General features: G+C 42.2%; 1 protein-coding gene across 4 annotated transcripts in view; it reads left to right on the top strand.

The window, feature by feature from the left end:
* Positions 1 to 23,736, top strand: part of Kitl (kit ligand) — an 84,802-nt gene that overhangs the window by 15,270 nt on the left and 45,796 nt on the right. For all 4 annotated transcript variants that reach the window (XM_006513314.4, NM_013598.3, NM_001347156.1 and 1 more), the window contains exon 2: positions 20,962 to 21,075. In XM_006513314.4, the coding sequence (XP_006513377.1) occupies positions 20,962 to 21,075 (114 nt within the window). The remainder of the gene's footprint in view (positions 1 to 20,961; positions 21,076 to 23,736) is intronic.

Below are 23,736 nucleotides of genomic sequence, written 5' to 3' on the forward strand. Positions count from 1 at the left end.
ATTACGTACTTCATACCCTAAGTTGCCCCATCTGTGAGAACGGCAGTGTGACAGTTCCATGGTCCAGAAGAGGGATATGGGTTCAGAGAGGTTAAGCAAGTCGCCCACCATTTTCTAACTGTCAGCCATCAAGTCTGATCAGTTCCCAGTTTCCCGTTTAGTGGCAATACTGTGGAAGACAGTTACAGTAAGTGGAGCCCCTCCCCCAGGTTACCCACAGTCATTATGCTTCCTTCAGTAATCTCCCCAGGTTTTAGACTACACAATAGGTACCTTGGGTAGTCAGGGCGGTAGACGTGCCTAGGATGTCGTGACTATGTAGGACACATGATGCACATGATATGAAAAGGCAGGGCGGTAATGGTGTAAGAAGCTTCCATCTGGTAGACAGTTATGAATGAAAGGCGGATACGCTTAAGGAGTTCGGCAGAACAAAATTCCCACGGTTGAGATCAGAGACAGGCTTCAACATCTTAGGGATGGGTGTGGCGGTTTATGCTGCAGTGCCAGTACTTAGGGATGGGAGGCAGGAGAATTGCGGCAAGTTCAAGGCTAGTTGGGCCAGCATAGCAAAACCTGCTCTCAAAACAAAGAACACACAAATGAAATGCAGACAAACAAGTTAGCAGTTCTAAAATAAATAAATTAATTAAATAAATAAAGCAAACCACCATGCTTTTCAAACTGTGGAGAACTTTTAGCACGAAGGGCAAAGTTCAACTCTTGCCTCAGTTTGCAAACCGACCTCTAGCACGGACTTTTAGGGAGAGGAGCAGAGAAGAAGGAGAAGTGAGAGATGAAACCTTTCTGCAGGAAGGTCAGCGCCGCCGCAGACTTGGCACTCGGACTCTCGAGCAGCTGAAGCCTGTCGTCTTAATTTCATTTAGCTGGATGCTCTGCTCGCAAGCCCCCTCTCTCCGTTTCCTGAGGAAGTGGATCCCATCCCCATTTCCCTGCCATCTGGTGAGAGAGGCTCTTTGCTCCCCAAACAACCCCATGTTTACATTTCATCCTCCGTCCTCTTTTGAATCCTCAGCAAAGCAGCCGCTTTGAAAAGGAGCCCAAAGGATTATCCTGAGATGGCTTGCCCTCTTTCCTGTTCCTAAGAGAACCTTTCTTTCTTTTCCCAGCATGACTTAGTGTGGGGACTTGAGGTCTTGAAGTACAGCTTTCTGACTACTTGTCTGATTGCTAAACTTCGAAAAGTGGTAATCTTCCCGAAGGCTTGATGGAAGGTTGCATTTCAGAACATCAGATTAGTTTAGGACATTAGTGCACAGCCTTGGCGAATGTTTAATAATGCCAGTGATCGTACATAGCTTTAACCCCACCTCTGTGGCAGCAGAGACTGGTGGATCTCTGTGAGTTCCAGACTGACCACAGATACACAATGAGACCCTGAGTTACAAAATGAGACCTGTTTCCCCAAACACACAAGACAATGCTCCTGTCTGCAAGGATAACAGAGTATTATTAATAGTGTCAGGGACTGGTGCTTGCCCATGGGATGGGTGTCAAGTTGAGCTGGTCATTGGTTGTAATAGTAACAGTTACCAGATGCACTGATACATTATAAAAAGTAATATCTATTTCTCTTTATGTTGGGCACATGTGACTTTAGAATCTCATTATACAAAATACTAGGTATAATTGCCCAGATCTCATGGTGAAAAAAATTGAAGAGGAAAGCTTAAAAAGTGAGCTTGTGTCACTTACTCAGCCTTGATAGCATGAAAATGCAATAAGGGAGCCTTTTTTTCTTCTCCCTTTTTTTCTTTTCTTTTTCTTCTTGGTGGCAGAATGGATGAGCTATCAGCATGAGTTATTTGGCCTGCCACTTTCTGTTTCTTGTAAGGAGTCACACGAGGGGATGCGTCAGCACTCTGCCACGTGACCTTGAAGGAAGAGTAGCTAGTTTTGTTCTTTGAGTCATAGTGAAAACTGGACAGGCTTAGAGAACTGCCATTCTATGAGAACTTTTTGTCTTCTGGAGGGATGGCAGGTAGGTTAGAGACATTCAAAACTTTGGGAAGGGATGTGATTAGCATTTAAAAGTTTAACCTATATGTCATCCCTTCCAAACGTGTCTATCCCTGGGTGAAATCTTATTTCCGGTCTATGGTTCCTGTGTGGAGTCATCATGAATAATCTTTTTATGAAGCACTACTTTAGGTATTTGGATCGATTGCAGCTCATTTGCATTATAGGGAGAAAGTTCTTGTTGCATGGAATTGTAGACTCCTTAGAGACTTGCATTGCAAGACACTGTAGTGGCTTTATTTAGCATCACTGTGCCGAAACAGCACAAGAAAGTTCTTTACTAGGTTACCTTTGCCTCCTTCAGAAGGGGAACGCAGGATCTTACCCCCAGAACTTGATCACTATGTTTTCGCACCATCTACTAGGAGACTAGGGTTCCAATGACTACTTATTCATACAAACTTACTTAGCAGTTTTGACACTGTCCTGAAAGCCAGAGCTACAATAGTAAGCAAAACACTTAAAATTTCTCTTGTCTCCACGGAGCCTGCTGTCCCCTCTTGGTTTTATGTACTGATTTTCCGTTTGCCTGGACCAAGGTAGAATAGGCAGAGTTGGAAACTTCAGATGCCTGTTTGTAGTAATCTCTCACTGGCCAGTTTCCACCTTCCAAAGTTATAGAGCCTTCCTAAATAGTGCCCACCATCTGGGGACAAGTATTCAAAAGTAATTAAATCAATACAAATTTGAACCTGTGTTATATGCATCATAGTTAATCATATTAAAGAACCAAGCATTGGAAGTTTTCCCTGAGAAAGTAGTTTTGATAAATGAGAAAAATTTGCTCCTCACAGCAAGCAGAAGGGACCTGAGGAATAAGTAGATTTTATATGATCTATAATAAATTAAATAAATCCAGGAGGAGGATTCCTTGCTACCTGCCCCAGTGTTCTGGGTTTCCAAATGAGAGACATTAAGTATATGTATTTTGATATGCCTTTATCAGCTCAAAGGCTGGGCCACTTCCTAACCTTCACATGGCTAATCCACCTCCCTCTGATAACTCCAAGTTAATATTTATTAAAACTCGCCTACCCCCCTCCCCATCATCCCCAGGTCCTACATGGTGGCTATGTCCTCTGTTTCACATCTTTTCAAGTGCGGGATCTCCACTTCTCCTGGCATGGTGAATCTCTTTCTTCTTTCCTCTTGACTCCAAACCCTGGAAAATCCTAAAGTCCCACGTCTGTCTCTGTCTGTCCTGCCCAGCCATTGGCTGGCGACATCTTTTTTTGCTAATCAGAAACAACTGGGAAAAGGTTCCTTAATGTCTTATGTACAGATGTATGGACTCCCATATAAACAGTTTTGGGGTCTCAAAGTAACATAAGGATACAGTCATATATACATGCATGCATGTGTGTGTGTGTGCCCATATTATAGTAGAGAGAGAAAGCTTTGCAAGGAGTAGAAATTCAATACAATGATACAATTAAATAAGATTTAACAATAGAAGCCTTGGTTGTGAGTTCAAATTTTACAGTGAGTGTGATGGGAAGATATTGTGACATTTCAAGCAGGCAGTAGTAGTTTATGTTTCCAGAGTGTATTACTGTATCAAGCACGAAAGAAAAAAAATGCTGTGTATAATATCCTCATGGGCATCCTTCAGTAAGGGTGATGGAGCTTGGTGGGAACTGTAGTGGTATAAGAAAGGAAAGAGCAATGGCTGCTCTGAGGTTGTGTTTGCTTGTGGTACTTGGAAATATGACAGACAAAAATGGAGAAATTAGGGGATGGAAAGATTCAAGATGATACCCAGGTGTTTGGCTTGAACTACCATCCTGCAAGTTTGAAAATGATATTACTGGACCTGTGAGTTTGAAATATATACGTGAAACTGATAATAATAGCCAGAAAAGTTTTGAGGCATTTCTCACATCTTGTATCAAGTGTCTTCTTACACCATTCCAAAAAACTTCATCTAATCTTCCACTCGTCCGTTAAGTGGTTTCTTTCCTTGTGTCTCTGCTGTAGACAAAGAAATTGAGGCATGGAACAACTAAACAAGTTTCTGACAGGCACAGGATAGTTAGTGGCAGGACAGAAAGAAACATTCAGGCAGTCCTGCTTCTGAAATAGATGCTTCCTTCTCATCTTTCTCAACTTTACACCCCCTACTCCCATACAAGAATAAACAAACACTTGGTCTTCTCAGGCTGCCTTGGCTTTATCAATGAAGCTGAAGTTGACTTTTGAAGCTGCTATTTAGGTTAGCATTGAGCTATTGTCCAAACAAAACAGTCTCCCTTTCCCAGCAGTTAGACAAGAGCCTGCCTCTATCGGGATTACTGATTCAAAGCTAAACCCAGGAGTGATCTCACAACTGCTATTTGTGCTGGCCTTTAATCTTCAGGGAGGCAGAACATGCCCCAAAAAACATGTCTTTGACTTTAGGTTGCAGCTTGTGGGTTTTCAACCTTTAAGGGATTTCTTATTGCTAATAAAATAGTAGCCAGCATTAACTGTCACATATATAACTGTCCACATATCTGTCAGTCCTTGTATGGGTCCTTTACATAGAATGCCATTTTCAATCTTCTCAAATAGTCAAAGATGTTAGTTGAGGAAAGGCAAGTCCCAGAGAGGTCTTATAATTTGTTTATGGCCCAAATGTGTCAAAACCCAAATTTTTATGATGTTCTACTTCAACGATCGTTGCTTTTGTAAGCACAAGCGAAGGAACAAAGAACCAACCAACCAAACCAACCAAACCAACCAAACCAACCAAACCAACCAAACCAAAGACCCAACCAACCAAAGAACCTGCACGTGAGTGTATGAGGCGACGCTATCCCAGGTATGTCAGTGGAATTACTGTTCAACTGCCTCACTACCACAAGGACTCCTCCCTAGCATGCGTCAAATAACAGAAATGTGTTGCTGTGCTTCAGGTAGCAAACATATATTAAATTTCTCTAAAAATGACTATCAAAATTTCCTATTTAAAACATTTCAAATGGCTATCGTTTTACAGTTTTAACTATCAACTGCCCATGGTATTTTCCCAGGAAAATTTTAGAACAAGCTTTTGGAGAATAAATGCTTAACAGCCCGTGTCGCCTTCTTCTGTCAGATCTGTGCAGATAATGTAATATACAGTAGCTGAAACAGGAATGGGTCCACTCAAGTGCAATGGGTGATCTCTGAAATCATTGGAAAGACGGTGGGCTTACTGGAAGGATAGTCGGTTGAGCTTGGGCAGCCTTCCAGCACTCAGAACCCAGTTAAGTCCACTGCAGGCAGGAAACCTGTTAAATCCAGTGTTGAAAGGCAATTGCTGCTGCTTCTGCAAAGCCTTGCTGTCCTGCTTAGGCTCAGCCAGCAGACACATCCAGCCTCCCGTGGCTCTTCTTCACATTCCCTTCCCATAAGAAATCTCACAGAGCATTGTGTGATTGACTGACAGGAGTCTTGCTTTCAGCTTCCTGGGCGTTTTGGGACAGGATATCCTAGAAGAATGGTGCCATGGCATTTGCAAAGCTAGTTCATGTTACAGCCCCCCCCCCCCACATTCTCTGCACTTGTATCAAGTTATTCTAATCGCAAGCATCTACTAGAGGGCTTTTGAACAGGATGAAATGCTGTGTATCATCTTAGACATTTGTGTGTATTTTCCTTAATCATTAGACTCAGTAGCTGCCTAAAATGGTGTTCAAGACTTCAGAGAATGTGTAAGAATCACATAGTTTGGGCATATGATCTATAAGCCTCGAGAAAGCTGGTTACCCTGTGACAGTCAGGAGTCTACATTTTAAGTCAGCATCCCAAATTATTTCTCTTCCTCTAATCATGAGAACTGGCTCCCTCTTTTCCACATTCTATGATAGGGGAGCACCCCTGTAATTCGTTTAGTTCACCAGAAGGCATTTGGTGTGTCCAGCACACACTGAGAATTTGGAAAGCTAGTCTCTGGATTGTTGCACATCAGGGTTGCCAATCGATGTGATGAAGAAATGATCAAGATTGTGAATGTTTACTGCGTTCTTGCCTCCATCTCTGCCATTTTTAATAATTTTTTTTTCAAGACAGTGTTTCTCTGTGTAGTCCTGGCTGTCCTGGAACTCATTTTGTAGACCAGGCTGGCCTCGAACTCAGAAATTTGCCTGTCTCTGCCTCCCAAGTGCTGGGATTAAAGGCGTGAGCCACCACCGCCCGGCCAAACATTGAGAGTGCATTGGCCGGGAATGGAACCCAGGCATCCGGTGTGGCAGGCGAGAATTCTACCACTGAACCACCAATACTACCTTTATTTTATCTTAATAGAGAGAAAAATCCAGGAAACTGAAAAGTTTGGATTTCTGAGACTGCCTGACCTACTTCCTGATATAAAGAGGTTTTGTTTGTTTGTTTGTTTGTTTTTAAATGCTTTTATTAGCATCGGTGATTATATACCTAATAACGTTTGGATTATGACATATTATATTTTATACTAACTTGCCCCCTACCCCATCACATCCCTTGCTCTCCCCCCATTGACCCCCTTCTACTCTAGCATCTCCTCCCCCCTCCCCTTGGAGGGTGGCGGTAACTCACTGAGTTTCATTAACAGGGTTATTTAGAAAAGTATGGGCGAGAGATTTGCTTGTCCAACCCTTTGTGTCTTATCAGTGGCTACACCTCTACTGAAAACGACTCAATCCCTCCCCAATTAACCATTAACTGTGTATAAATTCACAGCTTTTGCTTTGGAGTTTGTTAAAAATGGAAATGGCCCTTGAGACCCCAAGCCACAGTCTTAACAGCTATTCTGACAATACTTTACATTTAATTATGTCCCCAGCGGGAAGCACAAAGGGGTCCTGGAAGTTCTGGGCACTCACTTCCAGACTTAGTGGGAGCTCACACTCATTTCCTCTTCACTGAATTGTTTGTAGTTCAGAAGATTTTTTTTAACAGATTTTAAAGAATTTCAAGCTCTTTCTTCTCACAAGCTCACACATCTCACCCAGCCCAGCCCCACCCCCACCCCCCCACCCCCCCCCAACGTGTAGGAGAGCACAGACTGCTGTTCACAGTTTGGTTGCTGGTTTGGGGGCAGCTACAAACATCAGTTTTGGACATCTGGGTGGGTCAGTTTGAAGAGCAGTTCATTGGTGTGTGATTGAACAGTGTCACCTTAAAAGAACCAGTGCCCTTGGAGGTCATGGACATTTCAAAAAGGTCAGGAGGTTTTTATTTGCTTTTTTTTTTTTTTTTTTTTTCCTTTTGAACTGTATTTCCATACTCTGGCTGATGTTGGGCACAGTTCCTCTTAGTTCTTTAAAAGTATGTCCCAAAGAGTGGGACATACTTTTATGACATTCTGTATTCAAAGTCTTCCTTCCAATTCTGTCACATACAGTCATCATAAAATTGATGAGAATTAGCCCTTAACTCAACTTTCAAGTGGTCTGCAAGGTAGGGGGTCACCCAGCCCCCAAGTTTGGTATAACTAAAGAGCTGTTAATATGAATATTTTGCGACATGTCCTCTTTCGGTTGTCTTTAGTGAAATAATATATCCACAACAGCACAAATGCTTAGCCCATCTCCTAGGCATTGCAAACAACAGCAGCAGGCCTTGACCACTCAGGCTCGGTGTTAAGTTTTGCCTCAAGGTCAGAACGTCTGCTTAGGTGGCTTTGCTCAGCCCCCACTGAGTCATCCCCTGCTCTTGGGCATTTGGAAAAGGTAATTGCTGCGGTTATCACTTCGGCCTCCTTCTTTCCCCCTTTGACCGAGGCAGAGGTGAACTTTCTACCTCTCCAGATGCTGCACTTCCGCTTTGTCCATTTATGAGCAGCTGTTCTAGTGCAGACCCGGGGCCCCTCCCCCTCCCAAGCCTGTGACCTCTCCCCTGTGGTCCGATTTCAGTTCCATCAGCTCCGCCATTGTGGACAAGGTCATCCACACTCTGAGCTCTCAGGGAAATGCCACTTCTTTCCCCTCTGTTGGGACTTATTTAATTCATCATATCCTGCACGTGGCTCCTTGTTTTCCGTTTGCCCCAGGACACCCAGATCGGGCCTCTCTTCTGCTCATATATGTATAAAGATGGCTCAGTGCATGCTGTCACTTTTAACCGATTCAAAGAGCACAACCTGAAAAAAAAAAATCAATTGTACCTTCCCTTTGCCCTGTTCATTATCTGTTAGACAAGAAGACCTTCCACTCAGTTCCATATCCTCTGGAGCCTGGCCACATCACTCCACCATAACTAACACTGCCTTCCATCTTGCCCACATAGGGATCTAGTTGCTAGAGCTTTCCTGACTGGCCCCTTACCTCTGAACTTGTTCCCCATCACCCTACTCATTCCCGCGGATGCCCGATGGACCTTTCAAAAACTGAAACCGATCTTGATAGCCTTCAAGTCTTTCTAGGGCTATCAATCCCTTTAGAGTAAAATCGAGACAGCTGGCAAGGCTGCCTGTGTGTTCTCTGAGATTACTGTTCCTCTCCGCGCTTCGTCAGAGAAGCTCCCTGTTGAAGTACGTGGCAGGTAATGTGGATATTGACAGCCGGTCAAACTGAGGGAAATGAAAGACTTGAGGAGGGACTGGCCCTGAGGTTCACATCTGTATCATCCCCCGCCAAGGCTCAGATAATTTCATGAGAGGGACTGAGAAAAGTATGGGCGTGTGTGTGCAGGAGGAATATTGTGTCTTCTGGCCATTGAACTACAGCTGTGATCTCCTGCACAGGGTTACCTGATGCTACTTCATCTTGTGCGGGAGAAGGGTTCCTATGGTACCAAAACTCCCTGAGGGATTATGGACAGTTTATTGGGTGCCGGGGATGGGGGAGGGGGAGATCTTATCATTTTCTTCTGTGCTATAGCAGCTAAATGGCCCACATTCCATGACAACCCCACCTCTACCCCTTCCTGCAACTGGCCATAGCAAAAGACACTCCGCTAAACCTCCAGCCCCACTGACATAGTCTTGTGTGAACATTCCTTGTCACCTCAGTTCTGGGGACATTCTTGTCATAGCGCCTTTTCACCTGGCCAGTCTCCTCTATCTTATACCTTTGAAGAAACTGGCTCTCCCAAGAGCTGTCTGAGAGCCTGTGCCTCTAGATAAAATGCAGATACATTGAGCATCTCACTCAATTAGAAGTTGATTGTGGAGTCCTGGTAGGGGTCCTGGTATGTGTCCTGTTCCCTGATCCACCCCCGCCCCCCCCCCCCCCCGCCCCTGCCCTGCCCTGCCCCTCCATCATCCAGTTTATCCTAGGCCTCTCCACTTTGTTGCTTGTGAGTAGCTTGATCTTCCTCTGGCAGGTCCTCAGATCTTCTCTGCCCTTATCTTACCTCCTTTTCAGATGCCCCAAAGCTGTTTGTTGAGCAAGTGACTTTGAGAGAATTTCTAGAAGTCTGAGAGCACCTCTATTTGTTAGCAGCAGAAACCTTTCCGTTTAAACTTGGGGTTTCTCCCTTCTCTCTGGGCCCATAATCCGATTCTTTTTAAGCTCCTGTTTCGAATGCTTTCATGTACTTGTGCTGTTTATTTGGGCCCTTGTGGTTTCAGTTAGGCACTGATTAAAGGTTACAGGTGGAGCTCCTTAGGACACTTGCCTGGGAGCTGATTCAGTTAAAGGGACACGAAGCCTTCCCACTCCACAGACCTTTACCTAAAACTTAATGGTTCATGGCACTTGAATGAAAGCAGCTTTATTATCTTACTGGCCCAGGACTTTTCTTTGCGGCATAGTGTATACTTGGTTAAATCCTAACAGTGATTTACCAGGGGTGGGCCTAAAGGAAGTTACTTAATTTCTCTGTATAATATTTTATTGGCCTCCAGAACAGGGCAGTATTTACTTGCTAAGTGAAAGTGTTATAGGAAATACTCTTTGCCAATTGTTTATCCCGTGTGAAGCCCTTAGTAGTCAGCATATGAGAATTACTCTTTAAGTAGCCATTATATATGACAAGAACTTACTCTCTTAGTGTTTTCCCCCCTTCCACAGTAGATTAATGCTTTAAAGTCTTTATTAAATTTATCTTCCTTTTATATTAAGCAGTTCATTTTTGGGAAATGCAGAACTGTTTGTTTGCTTGTGACAGTATCTCTTTGTCTCTGTCTCTCTCTTCTCTCTCTCTCTCTCTCTCTCTCTGACTCTCTCTCTCTCTCTCTCTCTCTCTGACTCTCTCTCTCTCTAGCTTTGGACACAGCCTCCCAAGCAATGGGATTACAGATGTTCACCACTGTTCAGTGTCAGGTTTTAGTGTTGTTCTTGATACAAGAGTCTATTTACTACAGACTTACCATTATGCATATGTTGAAATCCTTTTCTGTTTTCTTTCTATCTTTACAAGAGGATAGAAAGACAGGCGAGGCTCCCCACAGGAAGAGAGCTATCTTGTTAGCATGCTTCACCCAATGGTGACATTTAGAAAGGAAATCTGCTCTTTCTTTTGTTACTTTGAAATGACTAGACAGAAATTAGAGAAAGTTGGAGTGTGGGAATCAGCTGTGTTCGTTATAGTATTTGATGGTAAATTTCCCTGAATCCTGTTGCTGGTTTACTTGGAAAAAAAGATTTTTTTTTTCTTTGTATGACCTTAAGGCCTTACCTTAAGACTAATTACTATACCTGTGCCTTGATAATTTACTTTCCTGGCTCTGGGTGGCTAAGCCAGTTGACTATGTTCCAAGACACATTTGAGCTGCAAGGAAACTGCCCACCTCCGTAGCAGGCTCCTGAGATTAGAGAGGAGATGAACGGTGTTTCTGGTAGCGGTGATTGTTTTGTTCCCGGACACTTCAAATATCCATTTTGTTAGTTCTCCCACATACAGGAAAGGAGCCGCTCTCCCCTCAGTTTGTGACATTTCTGAGTCCATAGCAGGGAGCCTAATAATGTATGCTTTAAAGACTCCTAATGCACAAACCAAAGAGGTTGTTTGGTTCTGTTAAGTTTACAGAACTGGGGGCTTCTGGTTTTCTGGACAGCCCTGGCCTGTGTGCATGGTGATTCTTACTGCGACGTAGCAAATGACCGCAGTACAGCACAGGAGACTTCATGGTCGGATCCAAGTAAATGGTTTACTTTAGGGGAACAAACCCTATTGCTGGTTTGTGGCTTTTTCACCGTGTGGCAAGCTGTGTCCACAGGGGTCGGTGATTAGATAAATGTTCCACTAGAATACTTTAAGGTGCTTCTCCCCAGCAATGGTTTTTTGGGGGTAGGGCTAGGTTCCAGCTGCCTTCATCCTCCTGACTCTTTCCTACCCATGCTGACTGTAAAGCTTACTCTCAGCAGAGGACCGAAGTTCTGTCCTCTTCAAAGAAGTGTGGATTATACTATTACTTCCTTCTCTCGGGACCGTTTCTGTTACTCTCAGGGCATGCAGACTTTTCATTATATTTCTTTCCATGATGCCCATAGTTTGAAAACAATCCTTTGCAATAAAAGGATATATTATAGTAAGTTTTATGGGGAGTGTGTGGGAGAACCTTTTGATCCCTAACTCAATAGGGGAAAAAAAAATGTCAAGAACTGAACTGCCGTCAGTAAGATTTGTTTAGTGTGTCTGTGCGGTAAAGGTTATCTCAGAGGGAGAGGTTATCACTTGCTGAGTGTGGCCTAGAGAGGATAGTTGTGCTGCTTTAAAACAAAGTAGCCAAAGAAAATACCATCCAGATGAAGAGAATGTTACAGGGGGGAAAAAGCAAGATGAATCTGCAAACTGAAGCGATACATTTAGAACAGAAGTCAAAAAGAAGGGACATTGTGCTTCAGTGCAGTATCTCCCGTGGGGTGTGTGCATACGTACGTCTGTGTGCACACCCGTGCAGGGAGGTGCTGATACACAAACCCTCCTTGAAGGTTTTGGAGCTTTCTGAAAGAGGAAGCCAAAGAAATGAGGATAAAGATTCTGTCCGTATAATTGGCACGCTTTGCTGAATTTTCTTTCTTTTTTTTTTTTCCATTTTTATTAGGTATTTAGCTCATTTACATTTCCAATGCTATACCAAAAGTCCCCCATACCCACCCACCCCCACTCCCCTACCCACCCACTCCCCCTTTTTGGCCCTGGCGTTCCCCTGTACTGGGGCATATAAAGTTTGCGTGTCCAATGGGCCTCTCTTTCCAGTGATGGCCGACTAGGCCATCTTTTGATACATATGCAGCTAGAGTCAAGAGCTCCGGGGTACTGGTTAGTTCATAATGTTCCACCTATAGGGTTGCAGATCCCTTTAGCTCCTTGGGTACTTTCTCTAGCTCCTCCATTGGGAGCCCTGTGATCCATCCATTAGCTGACTGTGAGCATCCACTTCTGTGTTTGCTAGGCCCCGGCATAGTCTCACAAGAGACAGCTACATCTGGGTCCTTTCGATAAAATCTTGCTAGTATATGCAATGGTGTCAGCGTTTGGATGCTGATTATGGGGTGGATCCCTGGATATGGCAGTCTCTACATGGTCCTTCCTTTCATCTCAGCTCCAAACTTTGTCTTTGTAACTTCTTCCATGGGTGTTTTGTTCCCAATTCTAAGGAGGGGCATAGTGTCCACACTTCAGTCTTCATTCTTCTTGAGTTTCATGTGTTTAGCAAATTGTATCTTATATCTTGGGTATCCTAGGTTTGGGGCTAATATCCACTTATCATTGAGTACATATTGTGTGAGTTCCTTTGTGAATGTGTTACCTCACTCAGGATGATGCCCTCCAGGTCCATCCATTTGCCTAGGAATTTCTTAACTGCAACTACATTCAATAAGGTCGAAAACCAAAATATGGACAGTGCCATCTGACCCCCAAAACAATGTCAAAATATGTGTGTATAATAGTCTTGACTCTCCTTCCACGGGGCAGATACTTTTTTATCTGAAATTTAAAGGCCATATGCTGTTCATTGATAGTTCGAGCTGTAAAGGACTTCCCGAGACTCGTTATGCAAGCTTTTTGTTCTTTCTTATTTTATTTATTTTATGAGACAAGCTCCCACTATGAGAGCTGGGCCGCCTTGGAGCTTACTGTGTAGTTAGGCTGGCCTTGAACTAACAGCAATTTTCTACCTCCTAAGTACTAGGATTATAGGTGTGAGCCAGCACATGTGCCTTAGTCAAACATTCCTAAACTCTATTCATCTAACCAATCCAAAGTTCATAAGCCACACAATGAATGGTTGTACAGTTTCTCTAGTTGGAATGGTTTTCCATCTTATTTTTTATCACTAGTTCATGAAATGGGCGAGGCTTTTATTTATGTATTTAATTTACATTCCCATTTCTTAGGCTGATAAATGGGTACGCTAGGGGATAAACTTGACTTGTTGGAGGTCCGGTGGTAAGGGCCTTGTCATGTGGTTAGGGACTTATGGGGTTTTTTGAATTATGTGTTTTTCTCATGGTTTCTGAGAAAGAAGGGGAGAAGGAGTGTGTAAGAGAGTTCCTTTACCTCTGGAAACCTTTGTTCAAACACAATCTTATCCAGGGGCATGAATCAATAAGACCGTACAAAAGCTGAGTTTCTTTGCTTAAAGTAGAGGTTAGGCGTTCAGAATTCTTGTAGAGGCAGCTCACCCTCCTCAGACAGAATAGCTTGATGTGGGCAGGTTACTGTCTTGATTTGATTCATTCAGAAAGCGTTTGTCGAGGTTTGTTTTGTTTTTATATTTTTCACTGTGGACATCACCACAAATTCAGAGGCTTAAAGGGCTGCAAATAAATTATGACTTTTTTTCTTTATATCATGTCTAAAATCAAGTCTTCCTTCCCAAAGACTCGAGGGAGCAAAGTGTTTCCTTCAATATTCCAGTTTCTACAAGTGGCCTTTGCCCTGACTCTTGGATCATTGTCTCTGTTTTCAAAGCCAGGCGTGGTAACACATATCCTTCTCGTGGCACACTGTCTCTGATCAGAGACAGGAAATAGTCTCCATCTTTAAGGGCATAGGTTAAAAAAGATAATTGGACCCCACAATGCAAGATAGTGTTTCCTCTGGGAGTCCACTCTGTCACATACAACTACACATTCACAGGTTCCAGTATTAGGGCAGAGTCATCTTCAGGGCTAGTATGCTGGTTCCGATGGGTTCCCATGATGGACAAGACCCATGCTGTGTTTACACACCTTCAAGAAAGCCTTCAGCAGGAGAGTAGGAGAAATGGGTCTTCCTCAAGGAAGAGCCTACCAATTAGTTATCCAGTATCTAATGATCAACCATGAAAATATACATACAAGTACAGGCTAAGTGGGATGGGCTTCTGTATCTAGACATACATTCATATTCATCATATACATATTCATGTACCTATCATATACATATCATATGCATATACGTCATTTATCATATTATCATTTATCGTATACATCATATATATCATATACATATGCATACACACATACATGTGTAATACACATACATATACAAGTATGTATGGAACAACTAATGAAAAAAGAGGCCATGCATTGGAAAGAGAGCAAGGAGAGGTATACAGGAGTGTTTGGAGGGAGGAAACAAAAGAAAGAAGTGACATAATTATATTAACTTAAAAAAATGTGATAAATTTTTTAGAAAGAGCACCAGTACACCAATGACAAAGGAAATTTTTAGAAAAAAAGGAAGAGAAGGCCTTTAGCAGGTAGAGAAGAAACACATTTTTTCAGTAAGAGCATGATGTGAATAATCACTGACCATCTATAGGAAAGAGGGTAAGGAACAAACTGAAGGACAAATTGAAACACAGTCCTTCCTGCAAGTTCAGCAGCTTGGAGCTTTGCCGTAATAGCGAACGCAGTTGCTTTGCCAGACTTCCCTTTGATACAGGCTGAATATTTCCACTGAGGTCCATGAAACCAGGGAAGAGAATTGGCTCTAAAGTTTCTTATAGAATCATTCATACTGAAAAGGTCCCATGAATTCTGCATTCTTAACTCTGCTCTTCCATCCTCCTGCCCGAGTTATACTAAAGAATTCGAACTTCACAAATGGGAGGCTTTTTCTTAGTGGTCTCAAAGTACACACAAAAGCTACGTTACAATGCGGATTTACTTGGAATTGCCTTGAAATGAAGTTCTTCAAAAAAAAAAGAAAGGAAGGAAGGAAGGAAGGAAGGAAGGAAGGAAGGAAAGAAAGAAAGAAAGAAAGAAAGAAAGAAAGAAAGAAAGAAAGAAAGAAAGAAAGAAAGAGAGAGAGAGAGAGAGAGAGAGAAAGAAAGAAAGAAAGAAAGAAAGAAAGGAAAGAAAGAAAGAAAGAAAGAAAGAAAGAAAGAAAGAAAGAAAGAAAGAAAGAAAGAAAAGAAAGAAAGAAAGGAAGGAAGGAAGGAAGGAAAGAAAGAGTGAGTCTTTTCTGTGACATTTGATTAAGTTAGCACAGATTTGATCTTCACCTTCACCAAGCACACTTCTGTAAAACTAGCAAAAGCATCTTTGTAGACATTTGTACTTGACTGACAGCTAAAATTGAGGCTATGCAGGTGAAATTGTTTTGCAATTGTTGTAGCAATCTGTCTTAATTGTATTTTAAGAAACTATCAAAGGACATATATTAAAAAGCATGATCAGCTGAAGGGTGTAGACTATTCAGCTGCGCATGGAATATGGAACAAATGTGTCCCCATATGTTTGGTATTTTCAAAATTATTAAAGTATGAGAGATATTCTTTAGCGTCCTTATAATTGATCTGACAGATTTCCTGTGGTCTTGGGGCAGTGTGTTGTATTTAAAAGGACAGAAGTTAGAATCAGACAGACCTGACTTTACATACTTAGCTTCACTATTCTGAAGTCATATCAATTTCTTAATCTTGAAAATTACGATACATTAAAATTATGTTTTATTTGTTATTAGATATGCAAGCTACTTAATACGTGGTAAATGTTTGAAACAAAGAGCTTCATTCCCTGTATTGCTCTGCTCCCAGCCAAAGCCTGTATCTCTCCTTCCATGATTTTCTAGTTTTGGTGAGCTATCATCTACACTTCTATTAGAAGCCAGCTGCAGTGTTTTAGATGCCCATCTCACCTTCTGTACTCACGTATGCGGCTCTAAGACAGCTGTTTTCTCTCCCTGGATAATCCCCAATCTATTACTAGAGGGCTGATGCTCCTAACTTCTTTCAAATACCCTCCCCCCACCACCTCGGGGAAACTTATACTTCCTTGTCAATTACCACTCCATTTTGTTTTTATTTTTGTAGTCTATTAAGTTGTTCTCACTTGAATGGAAAAGTCTTCAAAAGAGTTTCCTATTTATTTAGTTATTAGTTTATTTTAAGATTTATTTATTCTATGTGAGTACATTGTGGTTCTCCTCGGGCACGCCAGAGGAGAGCATCAGATCCTATTACAGATGGTTGTGAGCCACCATGTGGTTGCTGGGAATTGAACTCAGGACCTCTGAAAGAAGAGCCAGGGCTCTTAACCGCTGAGCCATCTCTCCAGCTCAAGTTTCATATTCTTTTTGGTTACTTTTTCCCCTTGTGTTCTTGAGCCCACTTCAGACAATTCTTTCTAGGCTTCCTCAGTAAAAACTCTCGGTTAGTGATAGTCAGTGGTTTCCATGTTGCTTAACCCAGTGGTTGATACTCAGCTCTTGACATCATCTGGCCAACCCCTTTCTTCTTTTGTTTCATAGGATTTTGTTTCTTTTTGAGACAAGGTGTCACTGTGTAAATCTATGACAACTTTGTGGTCCTCCTGCCTCAGACTCTCAGTGCTGGGATTTGTAGTCATGTAATACCACACTCTGTCCTTAATTGTTGGTTTTCTCTCTCTTTCTGTGTGTGTGTGTGTGTGTGTGTGTGTGTGTGTGTGTGTGTGTGTGTGTGTTTTCCTACTCCTTTGGTGTCTATCTGTCTAGCCCCTGCATGAACTCTTATCTTTCGTGGGACCTGAACTTTGACACTGTAGGATTTCAGTCTTTGTTATTTTTTTCTATTTAGAATCCCTGGGTGGCTTAATTCATTCTTTTTGTGTAGAATTCCATTTCTTTATCAAACGTGGTCATATTTATATTTCCAGTCCCAATCAATCTCCTAACACAAATCCAGATTCAAATGCCCTAACCTGGTATCATCACTAGAAGATGACACATGTTACCCTACATAGAATGTAACATCTTGCTTTGGCCACAGATGGCCAAATCTTTGAGTTGCCTTGACTCTCAAATCACACTGCAGTTGTAGAGCTTCTGACTCAGGGGTCAGCCTTTAGAGATCCAGACTGTTTTGTGGCCCTAGGGATCCACCTGAAGAATTTTTACGTGTTAGCATGTGTTCCATCCTTAGGTCCTTATTAAATTGCTTCTGTTTTATTTAAATTCAAAGTCCGCTCATGTCCTCCTATGCTAAAAATTCTACAATGAATTTTGTTTCATTCACAGGAAAACTGGACTGCAGGCCGCAGTACCCTTAATTTTGCCTCGGTATTTTCTCTGATGCCATCTGCTGCTCCGGGTTTACCCTGCTCTTTAAATAAAGATGTCCCCTCCAGTATACCTTAGGGACTTGGCATCTGCTTTCTCAGTAGCATCATTTTCCTGCAGATGTCTAAGTGGAATACTTTAGTTCCATCCAGTCCTTTTGGGGGAAATATCCAGGAGGGACCCTTTGATCACTGTGTTTAAAATGCCAGTCTGTTTTCACCCATACTACAATCCTGGAAGGACAAAGGTAAAGGCTAGCTCTGTTTTGTTTTGTATTTTGTTTTGTGTTTTGTTTTGTTTTGTTTTGTTTTTTTCTTTAGACTGGAGAACGGCAGGGTATTTGATCTTCCTGAGAATTCTTTCTAAAAGTTGAACTCAAGATGTGCTGTAGCACATCCATGCTTCCTCCCAGAGCACACAGCTGAAGATATTAGGTAGCCATCACAGGATCCCAAGTGTGATTAACTGCTGTGATTGGTTTTGGTGAGTGACAGCCACTCTGCTTTAAGGATGAAAGCTTCTCAATGTCTTTGAAGGGCCACTGAACTGGGCAGATCCAGCAAGGGCGGAGGTCTTGCAGGTCTGTCATCTGCCATTGCCTCACACATACCATGTGTTCCGCGACTTGCAGTGGACATTAGAGACAGGAGAACTGTGGAGCACCAGCTCAGAGGTATCTGTTCTGTGCTGCCTGTTTTGTGTTTTTCTCTGAAGCTGCAGCTAGTGTGGTTCCTTTCCAAGCACTGTAACAAATAACCATCACAGTAAAGAGCTTCGCTAAGTCTTTGGCTTTCCCTTACATAATGTAATTTGTACCTATACTATACTGTTTAGCAGTAACTATGTAACAGCTTTAAGTCTAAATAAACAATATGCACACCTCAATTCAAATATTTTAATGGTGTTGGAACTGGCACCAAGAAACTTGATCAATACGTGTTTGCCACAAACCTTTAGTTTGTCAAGAACCACAATAGCTGTTCATGTGCAACCTAGTACAGCCCAGTGAAACTGGGTGTGCTTGTCCCACACTTGGGTCTTTTGTGACTCTCAGTTTGAACCTAAAATCATTCCTGTTTGTGATTTTAGGTTCAAATCATCTCACTGGGTCTTAATAGCAATCCCTTTCCCTGGCTCTGATGATTCTTTTTCTTAAGACTTTATATCAGATTATATAGTTCTGTTCCTGTTTGTGTTCATCTCCCTAAGGTAAAGGCAAAATTTACAGAAGTAGAGGTATTCTGTGTTTTTGCTCAGTGTCTAGTTTAGCATCTAGAGAGATGTGTGGCACATGATATATACTCAATAAAATACCGAATAACTATTTCTTAAATGAATGAGAAAGTTGTATGTCTGTCTGTCTCTCCCTGTTTCTGTCTTTTTCTGTTTCTTTGTCTCTGTTTGACTTTCTTTGTCTATCTTTCTTCTCTGCCTGTCTGTCTCTGTCTGTCTCTTTGTCTGTCTCTGTTTCTCCCCCCTCTCTCTTCTACCCCCTTTTCCCCCCAATTTTTCTAGGATCTACAATATGAACATTATTCTCAGTTGGCCAGTTACCAAGGTCCTTGGGGAGGCTTCCCAAATCTTATCAGGATAAAGGGCCTTGGAGACATCATTTTCAGGAGGAGTCACATCTCAGCATCAGCAATGTGAAAGAAAGGCACAATTTAATAAATACCCATGAAGGAAGACTGTGATATTACGGGGAAGCCTATGTGCCAAGTTTTCCCCCAAACAGGGATCCCCAGACAGATCTTTGTACCATTTGGTCTTCACTGTGGTCTAAGGGAGATCAAGTAATGAAGTGTTATGTCCCCATAGTGCTCAAAGTAACCCTAAATAAACTTAGGTACTATTACTGCTGAAGGGGATCCTGAGCAGTGAAAGAATAAGGGGTTTTAATTTCATTTGTAAGCCACTGTATCTACAGAAGCAGTATCATAGTGAAAAATGTTAGCAAATAAAAAAAATCATTGTGTGGTCTAGTGTGTCAGGATGCAGACATTTATTAAAAATAATTTAGTTCCTTTTAGCTAACGTGTAGCTAGACACATAAGTAGAAAAAATTATAGCCATGTGCACGTGTGCTTCTGTGTAATTTTTAGATGCCATAGATGAATGTCAGTTCCCAAAAGATCTAACGTGTTTTTAAATATTTTCACATGCCTTTGTTTATGTTATTTATTTTTCCGGCGGGGGTCATTCTTTACCAGTGTTTACAAAGTCCTCATGTTTTTAGTTCTAACCCGAGAGACAGATGTCACATTTTCACTCTGGGTTTCCCTGGCGATGCTTTCTTACCCTTTGTCTCCTCTTGAGATTAATTGATTAATTGCTTTCTTCTCTGTGTTCCCAAAAACATTTATCATGGGCTGAGGTACTATTTATTTACCTGCCTCTGAGTTTCGAGGACATCTTCATCATCTTCCTTTCCCTGGTGACGGCTGCGGTCTCTGCCTCCCGAGCCTTGTTCTGCAAATGGTTACTGAATTAGGGAATGGCAATAGATTTCTTTCTTGGCTGTGGATTCATCTGGCAAACACATATTGAGGGTTTTTTTTTTTTTTTTTGTACGCACGACACTATTATATGTGTTTTGTAGATCCTTGAAAAAAAAAGAGTGGGAAATCAGATGCTCAAGTTTGGAAAAGTCTATAATATACTGTGAGAAAGAAAAACAAATCATGCGTAAAATAACTAATCCATGGTGTAAGGTATAAATTTTCTTTGAGGGAGATGTGTCTGTGAAAGTAAGAGAAGTAAGTGAGGGAGAGAGCTAGAGAGGGGGGAAAAAGAGAGACAGGGAGAGAGCTAGAGAGAGGGGAAAAAGAGACAGGGAGAGAGGGAGAGGGAGAGGGAGAGGGAGAGGGAGAGGGAGAAAGAATTTCTTGCCACTGTTCAAAAAAATCTTTCTATTGGCTAAGGACATGTTTTCCCTATAAGTGGTAAACAAACTGACTGGACATAATAATTCTCTCACTGTCGTAAAAATTAGGTTAAATTCTGTCTTCAGTCTAAAGACACACCCTTCTGCCAGACCGTGGAGCAGTGTGCTGGTATAGAGGTCTAAATGAAAGTTCCTTTCAAGGTTCTGTTTCTGCTCGCCAAATTGTCTACATTTAAAAGGAGAGTTGGTTCCCTTCAGCCTTAGGCTATGAATTTTATGCATTCCTACTTTTTTCCGAGGTCCCCCCTAAGTGATAATTCTGTTACGTGTTGCTACAAGTTCATCCCTAATTGCCATCAGGAAACTGGCTGGAGAACGCTTACAACAGAAGTTAACAGTAAAGCCATTGAAAGAGTAATTCAAACAGGACTGAAGCCAGGAGTATTTCGTTGTTGCTGCTCTTTCTCATTTCAGTTTGGCGAGAGCAGCTTGAATGCTTAACATTTAAGCCATCAGCTTAAAACTGAAAACACCCCTCCCCGCCCCCCCCCCCCCCCCCCGCAGCTCTGGTATATTTGCATTTACCACATATGGTATAAGGTGTTACTGGTTTGCATAATTCTGGATTTTTTCTTTTAAAGATGGACACCAAGAAATGTTTCTGTTTTTTTGTTTAGACTTGGATTATCACTTGCATTTATCTTCAACTGCTCCTATTTAATCCTCTTGTCAAAACCAAGGAGATCTGCGGGAATCCTGTGACTGATAATGTAAAAGACATTACAAAACTGGTAAGTAAGGAATGATTTTTGGCATCTATGAATCTTCCCTGTGCTTGCTGACCACATAGATTTAGGGCACTCCCGACACAAGTCCCTAGAATCTGAAGTGCTTTTTCTGGGCCAATGGGAGATGCGTACACCTTGGAGGATTTGTCCGTGTAACTGGCTCTTTGAACACCAACAGAGTGACTTTGGTTCTTAGCTGGTCTTGTCTTCTCGGTCAAAGACAGAGACTGGCTTTTCCCTATTATCTACTGAGTGGGTTTCTCTGTGTGACTGTGTCTGCCATGTGCCTTCCTGCTCCTATAGGAAGCATAGGCACAGGACACCTATCACAGTCCTGTTCCCCATCGGCCCAAAGACTGACATGTCCTCCCTCACCAAAAGCCACTCTGCACACGTGCGTCTTCATCACCACCAGCTTCCTGCTTCATTTCTTTTGATACTTCTGTTAAGACTCAAGTCAGAGAGCAAAGCACAATGGAGATGCAGTATTTCCTACTCTCCTGACTTAGGAAAGAGATTTTGTATTTACTTGGACTATTGAAAATGATTTCGGTATCATCATAATTTGAGCCAGGCATGATGACATACACGTACAGTGACTCAAGGAGCTGAGACGGGAGACTCGTGAGCTGGAGGACAGCCTAGTCCTATGTGATGACCCAAGATAAAGGAAAAATGGTCAAGTGAACATTTCTCAACTCTGTGGCTCTAGGCTGTTTTAAAATTGAGTAGGGAACACAGCTGGTACAAGGATGGGGAAGGAATAAGAGTTGCTAGATGGAGACAAGAAATAAAATAAACTTAATGATATTAGTATATGAAACAGTGAGCTCTGTCTTTAGATATGTATTTCTGTGTGTGTGTCTGTGTGTGTGTGTGTCTGTGTGTGTGTGTGTGTGTGTGTGTGTATAGGGGGGGTTGTCCGTAACAGAACTTGAAAATCAAAGCAGAGTTCTGTAGTTAGGGCTTAGCTAATTTATCCTCAGTGAAGAATCACTCACACACACACACACACACACACACACACACACACACACACACACACACACACACACAGGATTTATGCTGATTCCTTGACATGCCAAGACATTCCAGATTTAAAAGCATTCTTGCCTAGTGTGCACAAGGCCCTGAGTCTGTTCCCTAGCACTGAAAGTCATAAAATAGCTGACAGTGTACGAACACATTACTTGAAGTCTGGTGAGCAAAACAGTACAGCTTTTGCCTATTGGCTCTTCAGCTCAGTGTTGAAAATCTGATGTATGGGAAGTCGGGCGGGGTGAGGGGGGGTCGTGATGAGGAGGAAGTAGTTTTGGAAGCATAGATCATGAGCCTTTTCTTCAAGTTTCTTGTTAATTTGTGACCCAAGAAATAATGTTTTAAAAGATGATATGTGTTTTATTCTAAGTTCTGTGTATAGCAGTAGAAGCTGTTCATTTGTTTACCCACCCTTGTGTGTATGTGGGGGTGGGGATGGGGTCCTAAGGAACTGTGTTTGTCAAGTAAGCACTTTATGTTTGAGTTACATGTATCACCAGCAAAATATTCAAGTATTTGAGAGATTTGTTGTTTTCTTGTGTGTGTATGTATGATTTGTTTTGTTTTGTTGCTTGAAATAGGACTTTCATGTGCAGACCAGCTTGACCTCATCAAATCTCTGATCTTTTTAATCCATGCAGGGATTACAGGTATATACCCACCATACCAGGCTCATTGTCCCAATTTTCTTTCCCATTGTGAATAAGAAAAACAACTTAAGAGAAGGGTTTACTTGGCTTAAGTTCAATTCCAAGTTCTATCATCAAGGAGAAATCAAAGGGGCAGGAATTTGAAACACCTGGTGACATCATACCCTCGGTCAGCAGAGAGCAATGAATTAATACATGGATGCTGGCGTTCAGCTCACTTTCTCCATTCTAATATAATCTGCATGTCAGGCGCAGGGAATGGTCCCGCCCACAGTGGTTAGGTGTTTTCATACCAATTACAGCAATCAATATAACCCCCCAAAGATATGCTCACAAGCCAACCTAACCTAATGTAGGCAATCCCTCAGGTAGGCTCCCTTGTTAGGTATTTCGAGGTTGTCTCAAATTGACAATTAAAGCTAACCATCACACCCATCGTCCAGTGTTGTTGGGTGAATGGAGAAAGGACAGACTGCACTTGGATACACATCACCATTGCCTGTGGTGCTTATGAAACACTGGGCCCTGATCCAAGGAACTGATTCAATAAGCCTGGGAAAGTGTCCAGGCATCTACATTTTTCATGAAGCTCTGGAAAGAGGTTTCAGAACAGTTTGCTTTAGATGGTCTATTCTGTCAAAAGTTTAGAGACAAAGTGTTCAAGATATAGCTCCGTGCAAAAGCACTTGCATGTGTGAAGCTCTAGGTTCAATAGCTAATACCAGGGGGGAAGGAGGGAGGAGGTCAGAGGTCATTATCTTCCCTATAATTTGGTCCCATTGCTACCTCCAAGTGATTCTACATTATGCAGATTTTAAGCATGTCTATTAATACAAAGCTCTGAAGTATGCTTAAAGTAGGTCACTGGAAAGTGATCGTCTGGAGCTGCCAGTATACTGGTGGATGCTGAGAGCAGACCAGGGGAGCTGCAAATTTCAAATAGGTGGTCGTGCCTTGGAGAGATGCTCAGAGGTCA

Source organism: Mus musculus, chromosome 10 (genome assembly GCF_000001635.26).
Source record: "Mus musculus strain C57BL/6J chromosome 10, GRCm38.p6 C57BL/6J".
Classification (NCBI taxonomy): Eukaryota; Metazoa; Chordata; class Mammalia; order Rodentia; family Muridae; genus Mus; species Mus musculus.